Source organism: Prionailurus bengalensis, chromosome C2 (genome assembly GCF_016509475.1).
Source record: "Prionailurus bengalensis isolate Pbe53 chromosome C2, Fcat_Pben_1.1_paternal_pri, whole genome shotgun sequence".
Lineage (NCBI taxonomy): Eukaryota > Metazoa > Chordata > Mammalia > Carnivora > Felidae > Prionailurus > Prionailurus bengalensis.
In genome coordinates this window covers 153,534,626-153,552,365 of record NC_057350.1, presented here as the reverse complement: position 1 = coordinate 153,552,365, position 17,740 = coordinate 153,534,626, and the positions used below count along the sequence as shown (strand labels likewise).

The 17,740-nt window shown below is 42.0% G+C and overlaps 1 protein-coding gene across 1 annotated transcript in view; it reads left to right on the top strand.

The window, feature by feature from the left end:
- OXSR1 (oxidative stress responsive kinase 1) overlaps positions 1 to 17,306 on the top strand; it is a 105,035-nt gene extending 87,729 nt beyond the window's left edge. Inside the window, 8 exon segments of the mRNA XM_043595740.1 lie at positions 6 to 128; positions 4,734 to 4,769; positions 8,315 to 8,461; positions 10,106 to 10,170; positions 11,298 to 11,350; positions 12,907 to 12,975; positions 13,843 to 13,907; positions 14,560 to 17,306. Coding sequence (XP_043451675.1) covers positions 6 to 128; positions 4,734 to 4,769; positions 8,315 to 8,461; positions 10,106 to 10,170; positions 11,298 to 11,350; positions 12,907 to 12,975; positions 13,843 to 13,907; positions 14,560 to 14,634 — 633 coding nt within the window. The 3' untranslated portion in view covers positions 14,635 to 17,306.
- Positions 17,307 to 17,740: the final 434 nt, after the last annotated feature.

Genomic DNA, 17,740 nt, shown 5'->3' with positions numbered 1-17,740 from the left:
TGCAGGTTCGGAGAGTACCGGGTTCTAGTGGCCGCCTTCATAAGACAGAAGATGGCGGCTGGGAGTGGAGTGATGATGAATTTGATGAAGAAAGTGAGGAAGGGAAAGCAGCAATTTCACAACTCAGGGTAAGTTTTGTTAAACTGTGTGCTTTAGCTAGAGCTCTATCTTTTGTCTGAAGCCTCTGAGATACGCTATATTCTTTGGTTCTGTTCAGTTTGACAGCTGAAGTGTGAAAAATACAAGTGTTAGCGATAGAATTTCCTTGAGCAAGTTATTAACAATAGGAACCCATTTAATTCTACGTGAAAAAGTGGACTGACACATCTGTTTGGATACGATATTTAGGGCATATGAAATGACCAAAATCTAGAGAAGGGGACTACTGTGTCTGGGATGAGAATACACTTGATAGGATTAATGGCTGATGAGACATTGCAGAAGAAGAGATTATTGAACTTGAAAGCCTAACAATCAAAACTTTTTCCCTGAAGTCTGCTAACCTTCTGCCTGAAGAAGAACAATATACCTTTCTTCAGTTGGTATATCCTGGAGGGTGTATGTTTTGGTGTTTATGTACGTGGGTGCATGCGTGTGTGTGTGTGTGTGTGTGTGTGTGCGCGCGTGTGTGTATGTGTGTGTGTGTGTGTATAGACAGGGGTCTTGTTTTGGTTTTATTCCATCACTCTTGCCTAAAGTTAATGCCTCAAGTTGATTGTTAGGACTCATTCCTAAGAACAGAAATGTACATGAGAAATACTAATGTTTGAGGTTCATCGTGGCTTTTACTGCCTAGAACCTTTTTGTGGTATGAATGGTGGGTAGGTGGTACATGTCTGCCTGCTTATAAGACCTGCTCCGTCATAGCACTTATGACTTGCTGGTCAACATTGAAGACTTGTTGATCTTGTTAGCTGAAGTCTTTGAGTCTAGTCTTTTTGCAGAGCTAAGTTTGTAAAGACTTTGCCAAGGAAAATTGGTAAAAATTTATTACATTCTAACCTTGGAAAGCTCTTCAGGAGATAACAGATATAAACATTTGATTACATACAATTGTGAGCTTATTAAAATGTGAGACTGTGAAAAGAGACTTTCTCCTTACTTTTTCATATGATTCCTCCTTAAATCAGTATTCTTTTGTAATGTTCTATTAAAGTGATCAGAGGAAGGTAGAGGTACATGAATCTTGTAGTTCTAGCTTCCTATGAAAGAGATGATACAGTGTTTTCTCTGACCAACACACAATATTTGCGAAGAAAAATTATAGTGTTTCAATGTCTGACTATTACCCCCTAGCTAACTGTAAGAGAAATTTATTTAAAATTTTGTAGTTCTGAAATACATATAGGATTTTATGGTATTTTGTAACCTAATACACTGATATGTAAACAGCATAGAAAATTATACACTTTTGTAGTTTTCACATTAGCCATTTTTGATGCTGTGAATTCTTTTGTGAAAGGAGGGTCTTTTAAAACTAAACTGAACTATGTTGAAAGTAAATGCCATGATCACATGGAGTAGGGTGCAAGGATGGTTCAGTATTAGGAAATCTTGTAATATTAATAGGCCTAAAGAGAGGTCAAGTCATATTCTTATTTTGATATGTTCCAAAAAAGCTTTGACAGAATTCAGCACATATTCAAAATAGACTCTTATGGAGATCCAAATTTCCATCTTTATATCATTTCCTTTTTTGGACGTTCCTAAGAACTTCCCTAAACAGTTTTTGTAGTGTGGATCTGTTGGTGATGATTTGCTTAAGGTTTTTTTGTCCAAAAATGTCTCTATTGTTTGTATCTTTGTTTTGAAAGATACTTTTGCTAGGTATAGAATTTTAGAATGATAGGCTTTTTCTTTCAGTATTTTGAAGATGTTGTTTCACCATATTCTTGTTTGCATTGTTTCTATTGAGAAATCTGGTATCCCTTGTCTTGTTCTTTTATAAGTTACATGTCTTTTTACTCTTGCTGCTTTTAATATTTTTTTTCTTTTTGAATGGTTTTTTGAGCAATTTGATTTTGATATGCCTGGGTTTATTTATTTTCATGTATCTGTGGGTGTATAGATTTTTATCAAGTTTGGAAATTTTCAGCCATTATATTTTCAAATATTTTTTTCTGCCCTTCATGCACCTCGGAGGCTCCAATAACATGTATATTAGTCTGCTTAAAATTGTCTGCAAGTTCACTGATTTTCCTTTTTAAAAATTCTCTTTTTATTCAGTCTTATTTTGCACAGTTTCTGTTGTGGGCCTTCAAATTCATTCATCTTTTCTTCTGCAATACCTGATTGCTGCTAATCCCATTCAGTCTATTTTATATCACGGACATGGTAATATTTTACAAGTTTGATTTCATGCTTGTTCATTTTTTACACTTTCATGTCTCTACTTAACTTTTTGAAGCTAATGTGTATTATAACTATAGTATAGTTATAATAACCATTTTAATGTCCTCTGCCCATTCTTCCATTTATGGAGCAGTTTTATTTGATTGACTGTTCCCTTCATTATGGCTTGAAAAGTGTTTTCCTGAGTTGAGGAAATAGGGCTAAGAGTCCAGGGAGACAGAAGCAGATAAAATCAGTAGAGTACCAGGGAGGAGAGATCTACACACAGAGAGAAGCTCAGAAGTCTGCAGAGGTTCCCTTTTGAGGGTTCAGTGGAATACTCTTCAAGGAATACATGTGAGAAAACTGCCTGAGACGGGATAGCAGCACCCAGCCCTCACAGAGAGCCAGCAGCAGTGCCCATTTCTACCAGCCAGAGTGTGGAAACCTGTCATTCACAAGACATTGGGTAGAGTTCTCAGAAAGCTTGTCTACGTAGTGGGGAGCGTATAGCCCTAGATTGAGCACTGCTCCAGATCCAGTCAACAACTCATAAAGCAAAATCTGAAAGGATGAAACTGTTTCCAAGTAATTTGACTGTACTCCAGAACAAAGCTCAAGAAGATTTATAGAAATACAAAATTGTCAGCATGCAGCAAGATAAAAGTCACAGTATCTGGCATCCAATCAGAGGTTACCAGGTATGCAGAGAGTCAGGAAAACAAGAACAGTGAGCACAATTTATTCCCAGATCTTGGTCTTTAATGCCATTCTGTACTAAAAGAACAAGGGCCTCTTGGAGAAATGGCTGATTCCAGGGCTTACACAGGGAAAATGCAAGATGAATCTGGAATATCTTCTGTTGTCAAAAAAAAAGTGTTTTATTTAAAAAAAAAAAAATCATAATAATACAAGGCCCAGATTGAATGAGCTCCCACTGACCAAATTAGAATTTAACTATCAAAATCCTTAAATGCAGTAATAATTTGTAAACCATTTAAAAACTAGGACTCTATGAGTCTGTGCCAATAATGAATAGGTAGATTATAAGTGGGGGAGAGGGATGGTTTTTCATTACAGTAAATTGCCGGTGCTGACTGGGAAATGTAGAGGAGTATTGGAGGGCAAAATCATCACTTTATAGCCATGATAGCAGTCATAAAAATTAGGTCAGACAAGGATCATCAGTGGGTGCTAAGTATAGGGGAAATTTTTGATGAGCAGAATATTTTCAGGGTCTTGAAGTGTCTTCTCCACAGCTTGCCTATTAGTTACAAGGGGAAAAATAGTTACCGCATACTGGACAACTTGGCAAATGCCCGGACTAGCTGATGAAAATTAGCATTATTGTGAAATTTACTGAAATTTACTACTATAGCAGTATGAAGTTATAGAAGAGAATAGCCCTGTTCTTAAGAAATACACAGTAATGGTTCAGTGGTAAACAGCTACAGTCTATGCAACGAATTCTCAGATAGTACAAGAGCAATATGATTGGTTGTGTGTGTGTGTGTGTGTGTGTGTTTAAAAAGAGAGATAAGGAAAAAAAGTTAATGATGGGTGAATCTGGGTCAGAGGTATACTTGTGTTCTTTGTACTGTTCTTACTCTAATAAATTTCTGTAAGTTTGAAATTATTTCCAAACATAAATTTAAAAAGGGTGTTGGGTTGGCCATATACTTGCTGTGATATATTAGCTATCACCTGAACCTTGATTCTCTTCAATGAAATAGTGATGAAAACTTTAAAAATCCTCAGCTGACCTTCTAAGTAGTCTAAATTTATGCTTGGTAGAATTTACCAGAAACTGACATTTGTTTAAAGATATGTTCAGGGTTTCGTTTTTTGTTTTTTTGTATTCTCCATTACCTGTATCCAGAATCACTACTAACTGTTATGGTTTACTAAATAAATTTAGCATAGATTTTTCAAGTGGCAGATTATAAATTTGCCAAAATTTTCAGTTTTGGCTCAAGAGTTTTCTCCAGCTGAAGCCCATAATACAAATTACTCTGCTTTGAGGGTGTGTTGGATAATGAGCTTGAAGGCTTGCAGTTGGTCTAGGATATTATGTACATAACATGTTCATGATTAGTAGAAAGAATTGTACTTTGAAGAGTGTGACCTCCCTGCTGCCTGAGAACTCAGTCCCATGTTTGTTATAAAGCTCAAGTTGGGAACTCTTAAAATACCATAGAACATTGATGTATTAAAGGCTACCTGGACGAAGAATACAATAGCATCATGATATTTTCTTTTTCCAGAAAACTTTCACTAGAGTTACCAGTGACTTAATGGATCAGAATGAAATGGAGTTTACTTGCATTTCAACATTCAGTGCAGTTTGGAACTACAAGTAACCTAAGTTTTGAGTTAATAAGCCTTTTTTGTATTTCTTTTAGTCTCCCCGAGTGAAAGAATCATTATCAAATTCTGAGGTAAGTAGTTGTGGGTTTTGAGTCATTAAAGTGTGTGTGCTTTTGTTTTGTTTTTAATGGTAAGCACGTTTTTTTTTTATCTGTGCCTAAATGGGAATGAGAATTTGTAGCAGCCAAATTTCATCAGAAGTACCGATTCTGAGTTTGAATGGACTTCTGCAGTAAGTCGGCGCCATTGCACTCATTTTAAAAGTTGGCCTGGGGGCACCTGGGGGTCTGAGTCAGTTAAGCGATCTCACAGTTTGTGAGTTCGAGCCCCGCATCAGGCTCTGTGCTGCCAGTGCAGAGCCTGGAGCCTGCTTCTGATTCTGTGTCTCATTGTCTCTCCGCCCCTCCCCCCACTCGTGCTCTGTCTCTCTCTGTCTCTCAAAAATAAATATTTAAAAAAAAAAAAAAAAGGTTGGCTTGGAGGCCCAGGAAGTTCTTCCTTCCTTTCCAGCCTGACTTTATGAATTACTTTTTTGGCTTGGGCCGCCTAAAGTGGAAAGTCGTCTTTTTGCATTAATCTGTCCAGGAATTTGTCGTATGCTACCTATCGTTTTTGGGTTTTACCCCTCTATCATCTTCTCTTGTCATATACATTATGTTATCTTTAGCTGTTGCCTCATTATGATAGGCAATCCCACTAAACAGAATCCTGTTGGGCTGGCCTGCCTTACGCTCATTACGTGAAGATAACAATCATTTTGGGGGATGCATTTTTCCTTCGGGCAGCATCTGCATTCCAGGCTCAGTAGTGATTTAACAGTTACACGTCTTGACCCCTTACATCAGTTTGGTTTTGCCCCTATTCTTAGAAGTTGCTTTTTTCCCACTTGATTTGTGTGTATAGTATACAATTTTGTACACAATTATGTGCAGGATTTGTCTACATGGCATCATATATTTTAAGACTGAAAATGAATACTGCACTTCAGCATATTAACAGGCCAGTTACGGCAGAACTTACATCAGCACTGCAATTCATTAAGATTTCTGGTTCCTCCTTGTGCTGCCTGGTAGAATTGCATCTCCTTACCCCTTGAAGTTACTCGTGGCCATGGCAGTTGCTTTTGGGCACTGAAATGTTAGCAGAAGGAAGAGCCATTCTGTTGTTCCCTGGGTCCCCTTGCCCCTGCCACCACAGCCTGCGTCCCTGAATGAGGATGATCCCAAACTTAGCCTCTGCTAAGAAAAGAAATAACTTTTCTTCTTATGATTTTCTGAGCATTTAAGATTATTTCTTACTCTAACCTAATCTAGACTAATTAATTCTTAGTTTCTCCAAAGTTGAGTGGAGAGGGTATTTTACAGTTTACCCAGAGTTGTTCGTGTGATCTTCTTGTCCCTTTGCCTCAGTGGCATTCCCACATGGACTCTCACAAGCTCATACTCATACTTCAGGGCTCATTACTTTGTTGTTATGTTTGAAATTGTGGTGAAATCGACATAACATAAAAGTTACCATCTTAACCATTTTTGTGGGTACAGTTCAGTGGCTTTCAGTACATTCACACTGTTGTGCAACCATCACCAACCGTGCAACTCCAGATTAGCAGTCACCCCATTTTTTCCTCCCCCCCAGCCCCTGGCAGCCACCGTTCTATATATACCTCATGTAAATGGGATCATAAGCCATAAGCCCTTCGAGACTGCCCTTTTCACTTAGCATAATGCCCTCTGGGTTCATCCATGTAGTGCGTGTCAGAACTTCCTTCCTCCCTCCCTTTTTAAGGCTGAATAATATTCCATTGTAGGTATATATCATATTTGTTTTTCCTTTCCACTGGACAGACAGTTGGGTTGTTTTCACCTTTAGGCTGTTGTGAATGATTCCAGTGTGAGCATGGCTACAAAAATATCTGTTCGAGTTCTTACTTTTAATTCTTTGGGGCTTACCCAGAAGGGAATTACTGGATCATATGATAATTCTTTTTTTAACTTTCTGAGGAATCACTTTACTGTTTTCCATAGTGGCTGCACTATTTTACATTGTCATCTGCAGTGCTCAAGGTTCCAATTTCTCTATATCCTCTCATTGCTTTCTTTTGTATAACGTTTCAGTTAATATAAGTTAGCATATATGTGCATGCAATTTGGAAACTGCCCTTTTAAAATAGTGCTAATACTCCTATTTAATATTTTCAAATCTGTTTTTTTTTTAAGATTTTTTTAAGTAATCTCTGTACCCAACATGAGGCTCCAATTCACAATCCCAAGATCAAGAGCCACACAACTCTGCCGACTGGGCCCACCAGGTGCCCCATCAATTTCAAACTAATCTTACATTCTCTTTTTCTATCAAAATTCAGAACCACAGAATTACTTTTTTTTTTTTTTAATTTTTTTGATGTTTATTTCTTTTTGAGAGAGAAAGAGAAAGACAGAGTGTGAATAGGGGAGGGGCAAGAGAGAAGGAGACACAGAATCTGAGCCCAAACTCATGAACTGCAAGATCATGACCTGAGCCAAAGTTGGTTGCCTAACCCACGGAACCACCCAGGTGCCCCAGCACCAGAGTTACTTTAATTCCTCTGTATGAAGCCAAATGAATACAAAACCGTACTTCTTTGCCTCTCAATTTTGTTTACATACTGTCAGCCCTTAGACCTCTCTTGTTGACCTTTCAGTTATTTTCTCTTTCAACTGTTAAGTTTTAGCCATTGTACTTTTTTCATCAACTTATCATTTTGAATATGTTTACCTTGATTTTATACTCAACATCAGTCTTTTCCCCCCAAGTTACCTAACTAAAATTTATGAAATCTTTCAAACATGCAAAATAGATATATAATGTCTATGTTGGCTTTCGGTCTTGAAAAGCATTTCAGATATTTTAATGAATCATTGGTTAATTGTTTTTCGTTATAATAGAAAGTTCCAAGACATAGAAAAATGTAGCTTCTGTAATTTCCCTTCACTACTTAAATCTGCATCTTAGAGGTGCTATTTGATTGGGCAAAGAGGGTAGAACAGATGTAGTTGAAAGTAAATATGATGTAATGAAATGCTATTCTGAAGAAAAAAAATGAACTACTGATATATAGGCTGTAATATGGCTGAACCTCAGAAAACTGTGCTAAGTGAAATAAGCCAGACACAACGGAGAGCATGCACTTCACTTACATGAAAGATCCAGAAAAGGCAAACTCATAGGGACAGAGAGTAATCAGTGGTTGCCTAGGGCTGGGTGTGGGAGCTGGAGGAATTAAATGTCAGTGGGCACAAGAGAACTTTCTGAGTTGACGGGAACGTTCTAAAACTAGATCGTAGTGATGTTTGCACAAGTATAAATTTCCTAGAAATCATTGAATTGTATACTTACAGTGGGTGAATTTAGTGGGATATGAATTACATCTCACAAAAGTTGTTATAACAAAAAAGCCTGGTAGAGATATTTGACTTCCATTTGAAGTAGATGTATTCAAGAGATGTAGAGATGTGCCAGGACGCCACACAAACACTGCTTTGAAAGTGTCACCCTGGGAGGCCCTGCCTGCCCGTCAATACACCTCCCTCCCTTTCCACTCAACTGAAGCAGCACTGTGTGTATGTTCTTGTTACAGCTATTTCCAACAGCTGATCCCGTGGGTACTTTACTCCAAGTTCCAGAACAGATTTCTGCTCATCTACCTCAGCCAGCCGGGCACATGCCTGCACAGCCAACTCAAGTCTGTCCCCCAGCCCCTGCAGAGCCGGCAAAAACAGCCCAGGTAAGCAGGAGTGCACTTGAGCGGTCTGCCTTCTGGGTAGATGAAGAAAGCAGAGATTGATGTGGAACACAACCTTATGTAGTAAGGTTGCTGTGGTGGGAGATTTTGAAACAAGTTAGAGATTCTGTTCTCACAGTTTTAACTATACAAATAAGCGAGTTTTTCAAGGATCCCACAGGTTTTTAAGCAGCATAATAAGTTAATGACGGATAACGTGAACCACATTCCAAACATCAGAAATTTGGGAGGTAGTTTCCGGTCACCTTTTTATGAGCTCATTATTATTCTGCGGCCGCTGGAGTTCGTCTCACACTAGGATTGTCAGCAATTCTGTTTCCTTTTCTTTCGCTTATGCTTGCGTTATCGATACTGTCTCCCGTCCATGATTTTCTTGTTTTCCTCTTTTTTAAGATATATGTCAACTTTGTGAGGGTTGATTTCATTAAAGTGAAGTGATGCAATCCATAAATGCACGTGGTCAGTCACACACAAAAATCATGAATACTCATACACTGAAAGCAGTCAAGGGAGTGAGGGCCCCGCTGTGTGTGAATCCCTCCCTCGCTTCCCTCAGGAAATTCCAAATACCGTGCAGAACACGTGACCTTATGCCCCATGGTTAGAGTAAGCTTTCCAGAGTCTATTCATTTATTAGACATTGGAGGCTTCATTTTTTTTTTCCCCTAACATTTTCAATAGAAAGAGGTAAAAATGCAAGTTCTGATTTTTTTTTTCTTTTGTGTCCCCGTGATGGTCTGCATTTAGAGACCACTGCTGTGAGAGCTTCCGGTTAGTCATGGTGCTGACTTTATGTAACCTTTCCATCGAACCCAAGCTTTCTTTTCATTTCTTTCCATCATATTGGAAAAGATACAGTTATCTTATGAAAACTGATGGAAAGATTGGATTTACTTTATAAACGACTTAAATAGAATGTGTCTTCTCTAGTAAGCAAGGAATAACTTGACAGTTTTCAGAGAGGATTCGTTTAGCCATCAGAAGATCTGGAACCTCCAGGCTAGGTGGATTCCTGAGGCACAGCCAGTTTAGATCCTACCTTGTACATCGCTGTGTAATACACTGGCAGATTTTTTAAAGTTTGTTTATTTATTTTGAGAGAGAGAGCATGCATGAGTAGAGGAGGGGCAGAGAGGGAGAGAGAGAATCCCAAGCAGGCTCCATACTGTCATTGCAGAGCCCCATGCGGGGCCTGGACCCGTGACCGTGAGATCACGTCCCGAGCCTAAACCAAGAGTCAGACGCTTAACTGACTGATGCCACCCAGGCGCCCCTACACTGGCAGAATTTTTAAAGGGAAAAACGCAGCCTTCGTGTTTTTCACCCTTGTAGAAGGAAACAAGGATCTGAAAAATGCAAACTATAAACGGCTATGTATGGAATTTCACGTGGGGTTGACAATTATCTTTCTAACTCTGCTTGACTCGTGCTGGCACTTAGTTCTTTTTGTTGCCTTGGAGTGCATGTCCTCCCAGAGCAGGGAACATGTCCCAGGGACTGTCTGGCCTCCCCTGGAGATGAAGGAAGTTGCCGCCACGTGGACGTTTCCTCTGCTGATGACCGTGAGTGAGTAACCTCCATGCTTGGTAGACCAGACACTGACTTTATACTTTCAACAATTTTTAGGCTCCACCTTCAGGAGCAGGCTCACAAGAAGCCAAGATCCCAGTCAGCCTAGTACTCAGATTAAGGCAAGTAAACAGCTTCTGTTTGTTTCCTCGATACTCTAAAGATGCTTTTCTTCCTCTTTGCAAGTAACTCTTTTTTCTGGCATTTTGTGCCTGAGAGTAGATGGGGTCGTGTGTGCCCCCCGGCATGTGTGTTGCAGGCGTATGGTTTCCCTCAGATGTGGTAGCAACAGTGTGAAGACTGGACATTAGTAACAGGTCCTGCGACTGACATACACACTCTCTTAACTGTTTCTCACAATGATGACAAATTTGGGCATTAGAAAAAAAAATTTTTTTTTAATGTTTGTTTGTTTTTGAGAGAGAGAGAGAGAGAGAGACAGAGTGCGAGTGAGGGAGGGGCAGAGAGAGAGGGAGACAGAATCCGAAGCAGGCTCCAGGCTCCGAACTGTCGGCACAGAGCCCGACGCGGGGCTCGAACTCATGAACGGCAAGATCATGACCTGAGCCGAAGTTGGACGCTTAAGCGACAGAGCCACCAAGGCACCCCATCTTCTGCTCATTTTTTAATTGGATCATTTGGGGGTTTTGGTGTTAAGTTGTGTAAGTTCTTTATATAATTTTAGATACTAACCCTTCCGTCCTGTATCATTTATCATTTTAATTATACCTTCCAGGGCTCTTACATTTTCCTCTTAGTTTTATATGATCATCTTAGTGGGAATAAACACGGGAGTACACATGTCAGATTCACCTCAAAAGCATGAGGGCTTTTTTGGTTTGGTTTTGTTTACTTCGTGCTTGGGATTTTCCCCTCCATTTATTTATTTCCAGTATAATTAACATACATTGCCATGTTAGTTTCAGGTGTATACTGTAGTGATTGAGCAATTCCATACATTACTCGGTGCTCATCACAATAAGTGTGCCCTTAATCCCCTTCTCCTCTTAGCATGAGGTTTTTATATTCCGCAGTGGAGAATATAAGTTAAAAGGGTTGTAAGACTGTTAGATGCTCACTCTTCAGTTGTTTGGTCGGAGCCCTACACTGTGAGCATGTTAGAACAAATCATATGATCTATGGGAATAGAAAGAACGTTCTTTCTTGAGGCACAGCTTTCCTAGTACATGTTGGCAGCATCTGTATGCATGAATTCAGTTGACTTTACACATTCTGTTTTCTTTCATAGGAATTCAAAAAAAGAACTAAATGATATTCGATTCGAGTTTACTCCTGGGAGAGGTGAGACATCAAAAACATTGAAAACAAAATAACTGCTGATTTATTATTTAATGAAATATATCATGAAGTTTTTGTCCTTTGGATATATTTTGCTTTTAAAAGATGATGAAAACGTTCTTGGTTTAAAGGTTTGGGGTAGCATATGAGTACAATTCAAATACAATTTATTCGCTACTAACCTCATTTATAAAACCTACCGTAATACCAACAGTAACGAGTGTAGCTCTAATCTGCGGCCTACTATAGTAGGCCAGGCATTGTGCTAAACATTATATCTCATTAAATTCTCAGAGCAACCCCCTAAGGAAGGATTATGGTCCCCATTGCATAGATGATGAAGTTAGAGAGTGGGGAGGTTACTTGTTGCTATTCACACAGCTGGAAAGAGGAGCAGCCAGAATTCATATCCACACTTGTCAGGGTGCAGATTTCTTACTCTTGTCACTGAACATGGTTGTCCTCCTCCATGACAGTGAAGAAGAAACAAGGCTTCCAGGCTCCTCTCTCCCCAGGCTGAAGCTGAGCCCTGACATGCATAGTTTCTGGCCTTGAACTTCTCCCTGGGATGAGGCTTGTTTCTTTCTTGCCTTTGTTACTCAGGGTTCAGATTGGGGAGGTGGCCTGACTCCGGCACATTTGTCCTTTGTGCCGTGCTTGTTCTCCCCGCTGTCTTGGTATCATCAGTAACTAAGTACGAAAGAGAACAGATACAGATGTGCAGAGGTGTATCTGTTTCACTGTTTAAAACCAGGAAGAGTCACATACTAAGGAACTAATTCAAATCACTGATAATCACTGGGTTCTACTCCTGAAGCCAAGACTACATGGCATGGTAACTAACTTGAGAATTAAAAAAAACAAACACACACACACTGGTCATCAGCTCAAATGTGTGCCCGCCCCGAGGTCCTCCTGTTCCTCTGGGGGGCTCAGTGTTCAGCAGCACTGAGTCACAGTTGGAGATGAGATCGGCTTAGGGACGCTCGGTCCTTGTCTTTTCATTTCTGTTACACCCATCAATCTGATTGTGCCACCTAAAATAACAACTAGATACGAAGAAAAGCCCACCGGAATAAAAAAGAAAGTGACTTCAGTAAGAACCTTGGGGTGTGATCTCCGAAGGGAAGAGATTACAATTTGCTCTTTCAAGGTGTACTTGAAAATAAAGCATTTTGTCGTATTAGCCCTGGAGGTGTTGCACGCTCGCGGTCGCCTCTCAGCGCTGATGGGGCTCGGGGCCACGGTGACCCTCAGAATAGGAGTTTCCCCTGCGGCATCATTGCGGGGGCTCTTTTGAGCAGAACCTGTAGTCATCTAAATTACGCCATTCTGTAGAAGGTTACCTTTACATCGAGCTGATATTGGCCGTCTGGCTGCTATAGATTCGGCCCTCTAGTCAGCCCCAGTGGTGGGAGGAGCCTTCGTGTGGGGAGAGGACTCCACCCGCCTCCTTGGTTCTGTGGATCTAGCAGCTAGCCTGGGCCTGGCAGTGCCAGCACCTCCTCTGAGAGGTAGTAGTGACATGACAAAGAGCACCTTCTGCTTTGTCCCCGCAGATACCGCCGAGGGCGTCTCTCAGGAACTTATTTCTGCTGGCCTGGTCGATGGAAGGGATTTAGTAATAGGTAACTACTTTGTGCTCTGCCCTGTGCCCCTGTGTCTCTGTCTGTGTATCTAGGACCTAGAAAACCAGGTCTGTCTCATTGAGCAGGTCGCACGGGTCTTGGGACGGTCCTGGTGTTGCTGAAATAACAGCTAGGGGGGACAGTTCCTCACAAAACAGAAAGTCTCCCGTCTACGTTTGTGACTTCCGGTGGCAGTGAGTCGAAGCGCACTTTAGGTCTCTGGGAGACACTAGTAGGACTGATGACATAAGTCACGAGTTAAAGTAAGCTTAGCCATATCTAGTCCATTTCGGAGGGTGAAACTCGACCCTTCTAGAGCTAAGAGGTAAGCGCAAGTCATTAGAGGTTTATTCCTCGAAGAAGGAGGAAGTAAGAAAAGGCACAGTCGGCCCATGTGTCCATGTTACTGAAGGAAAAGACCGTTGTCGACGGCCAAGCAGCAAGTGTTTCTGTAAAGGACCAGACAGTAAGTGGTCTAGGCTTTGTGGCCCATGCACTGTCTTCGTCCTCTTGAAACCATTCCCAGCCCACAGCCAGACTAGAAACAGGCTGCTGGCCAGAGTTGGCCAGCTCCCAGTCTAGAGCTTTCTGGCCCACGAGTAGGCAAATCCTACCTCTTTCACCTGTGTGTTTTGTCCCAGTTAATACAGTATCCTAAAGAAAGTTAATCTGACCACGATTCAAGATTTATTTGTGCTACTTAGGGTTAAGTTTAAAAGAGAACTTTTGTTTAGGGAGTGACTTATCTTTCTGCTTCCATCTCGGTTTGAACATAGAAGATTCTGAGCTACCGTTTTAAGTTTTTAAAGTATGGTGGAAAGTAGAGATTACTTAGCTTCTCATTACTTTCTGTTTGTGTGATTACAGTGGCAGCGAATTTGCAGAAAATTGTGGAAGAACCTCAGTCAAATCGATCTGTCACTTTCAAACTGGTATTCATCCCTTCTTCTTTAAACTATCTTTACACAGCAGCAGCCTCTGCAGAACCAGTTTCTATATTCCCTGAGTGATGAGAATATTAAAATATGGTGGATTGTACTCATTTAGCCTTCCTGAGGCCCTAGGCTGATGTCTCTTTTTTTTTTTTTTAATTTTTTTTTTTTTTTAATGTTTGTTTATTTTCTGAGAGAGAGAGAGAGAGAGAGAGCTCAAGCGGGGCAGGGGCAGAGAAAGAAGGAGAGAGAGATCCCAAGCAAGCTCTGGGCTGTCGGCGCAGATCCTGATGCGGGGCTCAAACTCATGAAACATGAGCCAAAACCAGTAGTTTGGACGCTTAACCTGAGCCACCCAGGCGCCCCCTGATGTCTCCTTTCGAGTGTCCTCTCTTCCCCTCTCCCTCCCAGGAAGCCTCCTACCCCCCGCCCTTGACTCCTCTCAAGAGAGTATTAGCTAGTCTGACTCCAGCTTGTTACCCAGCCCCCACCTTTTCTGGAAAAGACACTCGATGATCTGCCTCCCGTTTGCGTCCCAGGGACCTGTCCCCCACTGTCTTCCTTCCCACAGTCCCTGTGTCAGTCCGTTTTAATTGCCACGTGCGGTTTTGTTTACAAGTCGCCACAGCTTCTTGTTTTGTTTGATTCCTAGGCGTCTGGTGTCGAAGGCTCGGATATTCCTGATGATGGGAAACTAATAGGATTTGCCCAGCTCAGCATCAGCTAAACCACAGCCCTGGACGAGGCGGCCTCAGGAGATTCCACACATGCGTATCTCTGTTGCTTCTGTTGGCCTAAACCCACTACTGCCAAAGAACCCAGCAACAAACCTCCCGGCTAGGAGCTTTAGAGGTCTTTCTTTATGTTCTTCCTGCCATCAGTCCCCCTTTTTCCCACAGGGAGAGAAAAGTCGGATCACCAGTGGCCAGCATCCCTTTAAAGAGTTCCGTTGGTAAACTTACCGCACGTGTCCCCTGTCTTCCTCCGTCTGAGAAGGGGACCACGTGCCTCAAGGCCCAGGAGGGAGATCGGTCAGCTCATCTTGCCTTACTCCAATGATGGCGCTGGGTGGAAAGTCGCAGCTATGTCGGGCTTCCTCCTCCTGCCTGTTCCCCCACACCTGACAGGATGTGGGCATCTTGGGATATCTCTTTACCACTGAAGTAGCAACTAAAAGGCGATTGTTTAGCTGGAGCCCAGAGAATTTAATTTAGTGATTTTTTTTTTTTTTTTAATGTGTTGTGAATTCTAGCAACCTTTGTTAGGAAAAAGCACAGCCTCAGAGGAGGCAGCCTAAACTGTGTTTTTGTTTTGTTCATGTTTCTAAGCGTTTTGCTGAAGCTGCTCTCAGGCACCCCTCTTCATCCCTCCCTCCAGAAAGGGTTGCTAGCCTTAACTTCAGCTGGTGCAAAACATCTGTAGTCGAACTTCAAGCCATCAGATCCTTCAAAGTGGAAGTTTGGACCTATTGTAGTGAAAACACCGAGTAATGGCCTATGAAAGTGAACTTTCCCAGCAGTGGTTTTGAACAGGAAAAAGCAAAAGTCGTATCATTGTGGAAGTATTTATTTTCGAATCTTAAAAAAATTCAGTTGAGGAAAAAACTGCTCCTCAGTCCTCCCGTGAAAATTTGCCTGGCCTCCACGTCATGAGGAAATGAAAGGCTGAGCTCTCTACAGCAATAAAGGAGCCTCACCAGGCCAGCGAGGCCTGCCTTCCGCCCCTCTCCTGCACTGACCCTTTGGAGGGGGTCCACACTTCTGTGCGCTGAACCCGACCCAGGACGGAAAGTGAAACCACATGTGCCGTGACTTTTAGGATTTATGAGTAGACAGTGTTCATCTGATTTTCTATAGAAGTAATATAAATTATTCTTTAGGTTTCGAAACGAGCACTCATAATGCAATATGTGAGTAGTCGGTGGGGCCGATTTTCTTTCCTACTGCTTCACAGTCAGCCTTTGTCTAACTGCAAGTAGCCCTAACAATTTTTGTATTCGAAAGGGACACTCGATCTGGCCTTAAAATGACACACAAAGATGGGCTGTGGCCCCATGGAAAGGGGAGAGTTGCCTCTTACAGAATCGCTCAGGCCCTTTCCAGCACTGTTGGTCTGTGAACAACGAGATCGCTTCGCCTCGTTTTCTCTCGGAGAGTCTCTGGAAACCTCCCCCACAACTGAGTCGTCACAGCTTTTGTTTCTCATTCTGAGCTTGTAGTTTCAGTCATGGGTTTTCTTCCCCTGCCCTGGGTACAAAGACCTACTGGGAAAGGAGTGGATGTTGGGGAGAAGGAGGGGGGGGGGGCGGGTTTGGGATGGGCAAGTTGGGAGGAAAGTACATGAGAGGATCACACACCAAAGTTCAGGGTCCCAGCAGGATTGGTAAGAAAAGGGAGCGTGCTGAGCCTAGTGAAGGAAGAGAAGATTGATCAGCTTGCTGGAAAAATATTTAGCTTTTCTTTCTCTCTCTCTCTCTCTCTCTCTCTCTCTCTCTCTCTCTCTCTCTCTTTTTTTTCTTTAGGCGGGTGGGAAGAATAAGGGCCAGGAGGTGGGAATAAGGTGACAGTGTCCTCTTTGGCACAAGACTAGTGGCTTGCCTTAGAGTCCATATTTTGGTTTCAAGCAAGCCATCGTCATCTACTTACTGATAAATCCAAGGGGTGGTGGCATCACTCTTTTCTAGCATTTTCTTTGGAGGTGGTCTGGAGCCCAGGCTGGGGGTCAGCAGCATCCCACTCCCCTGTTCAGTTTCTCCAGCCAGCCATTACCTTTGAATGACAGTGGCACAGGTTTGAATGACGGCATGCCAATAGCAGTGGGCTGGGGCTTTCTTTTTCTTTTCGGTTCATTTTTTTGCCCTGCTGGGAACTAGGAGCCAGACACCAAGCCTTAGGACAGTGTTCTCTATTCTTCTGCATGATGTATGGTGGACTCCCTTTGCCGACTTACACAGTGATGCTGAGAAAATGCGTGAACAGAAACTTCCCAGGTGGGACAGCACGTGACACACTGAGAGACCTTGCTCCTTTCCAGGAGTGGTGGTTCGGGGTGCACCTCTGTCTTTGAGTCCCCAGGATCCCCTGGTCCCTGGGGGTAGGGACTAATTCAGCACAAGGTAACGTGTGCCAATGCTGTTTGTGAAATGTATGGTCTTATTCCAAATGACTAATGGATTTGTTTGGGTTTTTCGCTTAAGTTTTGAACCAAATCCTAGAGCCAGCTGATACTATTTAATAATCTGAGGATAGAATAATGGTGTATCAATAAATGGAGGTTCCTCCTTATGACGTATGCTAGATTATGGAAGATGTAAAATATTTGACCTTCCCCCTCCCTTTTTTTGACTTTGTATTTTGCTGCATGTTTCCTTCATTTTTAATCAATAAAGAGTAAATTGTCTGTGGTGGTGTAAAGATTCTTTAAAAAAATTTTTTTTAATGTTTATTTTTGAGAGAGAAACAGAGTGCAAGCAGGGGCAGGAGCAGAGAGAGAGAGAGAAGGAGACACAGAATCTGAAGCAGGCTCTAGGCTCTTGAGCTGTCAGCACAGAGCCCCGACGCAAGGCTCGAACTTACCAACCATAAGATCATGACCTGAGGGGCACCTGGGTGGTTCAGTCGGTTAAGCATCCGACATCGGCTCAGGTCATGATCTCACACTCCGCGAGTTCAAGCCCCTTGTCGGGCTCTGTGCTGACAGCTCAGAGTCCGGAGCCCGGAGCCTGCTTCAGATTCAGTGTCTCCCTCTCGCTGACCCTCCCCCATTCATACTCTGTCTCTCTCTGTCTCAAAAATAAATAAACATTTAAAATAATAATAATAATAATAAGATCA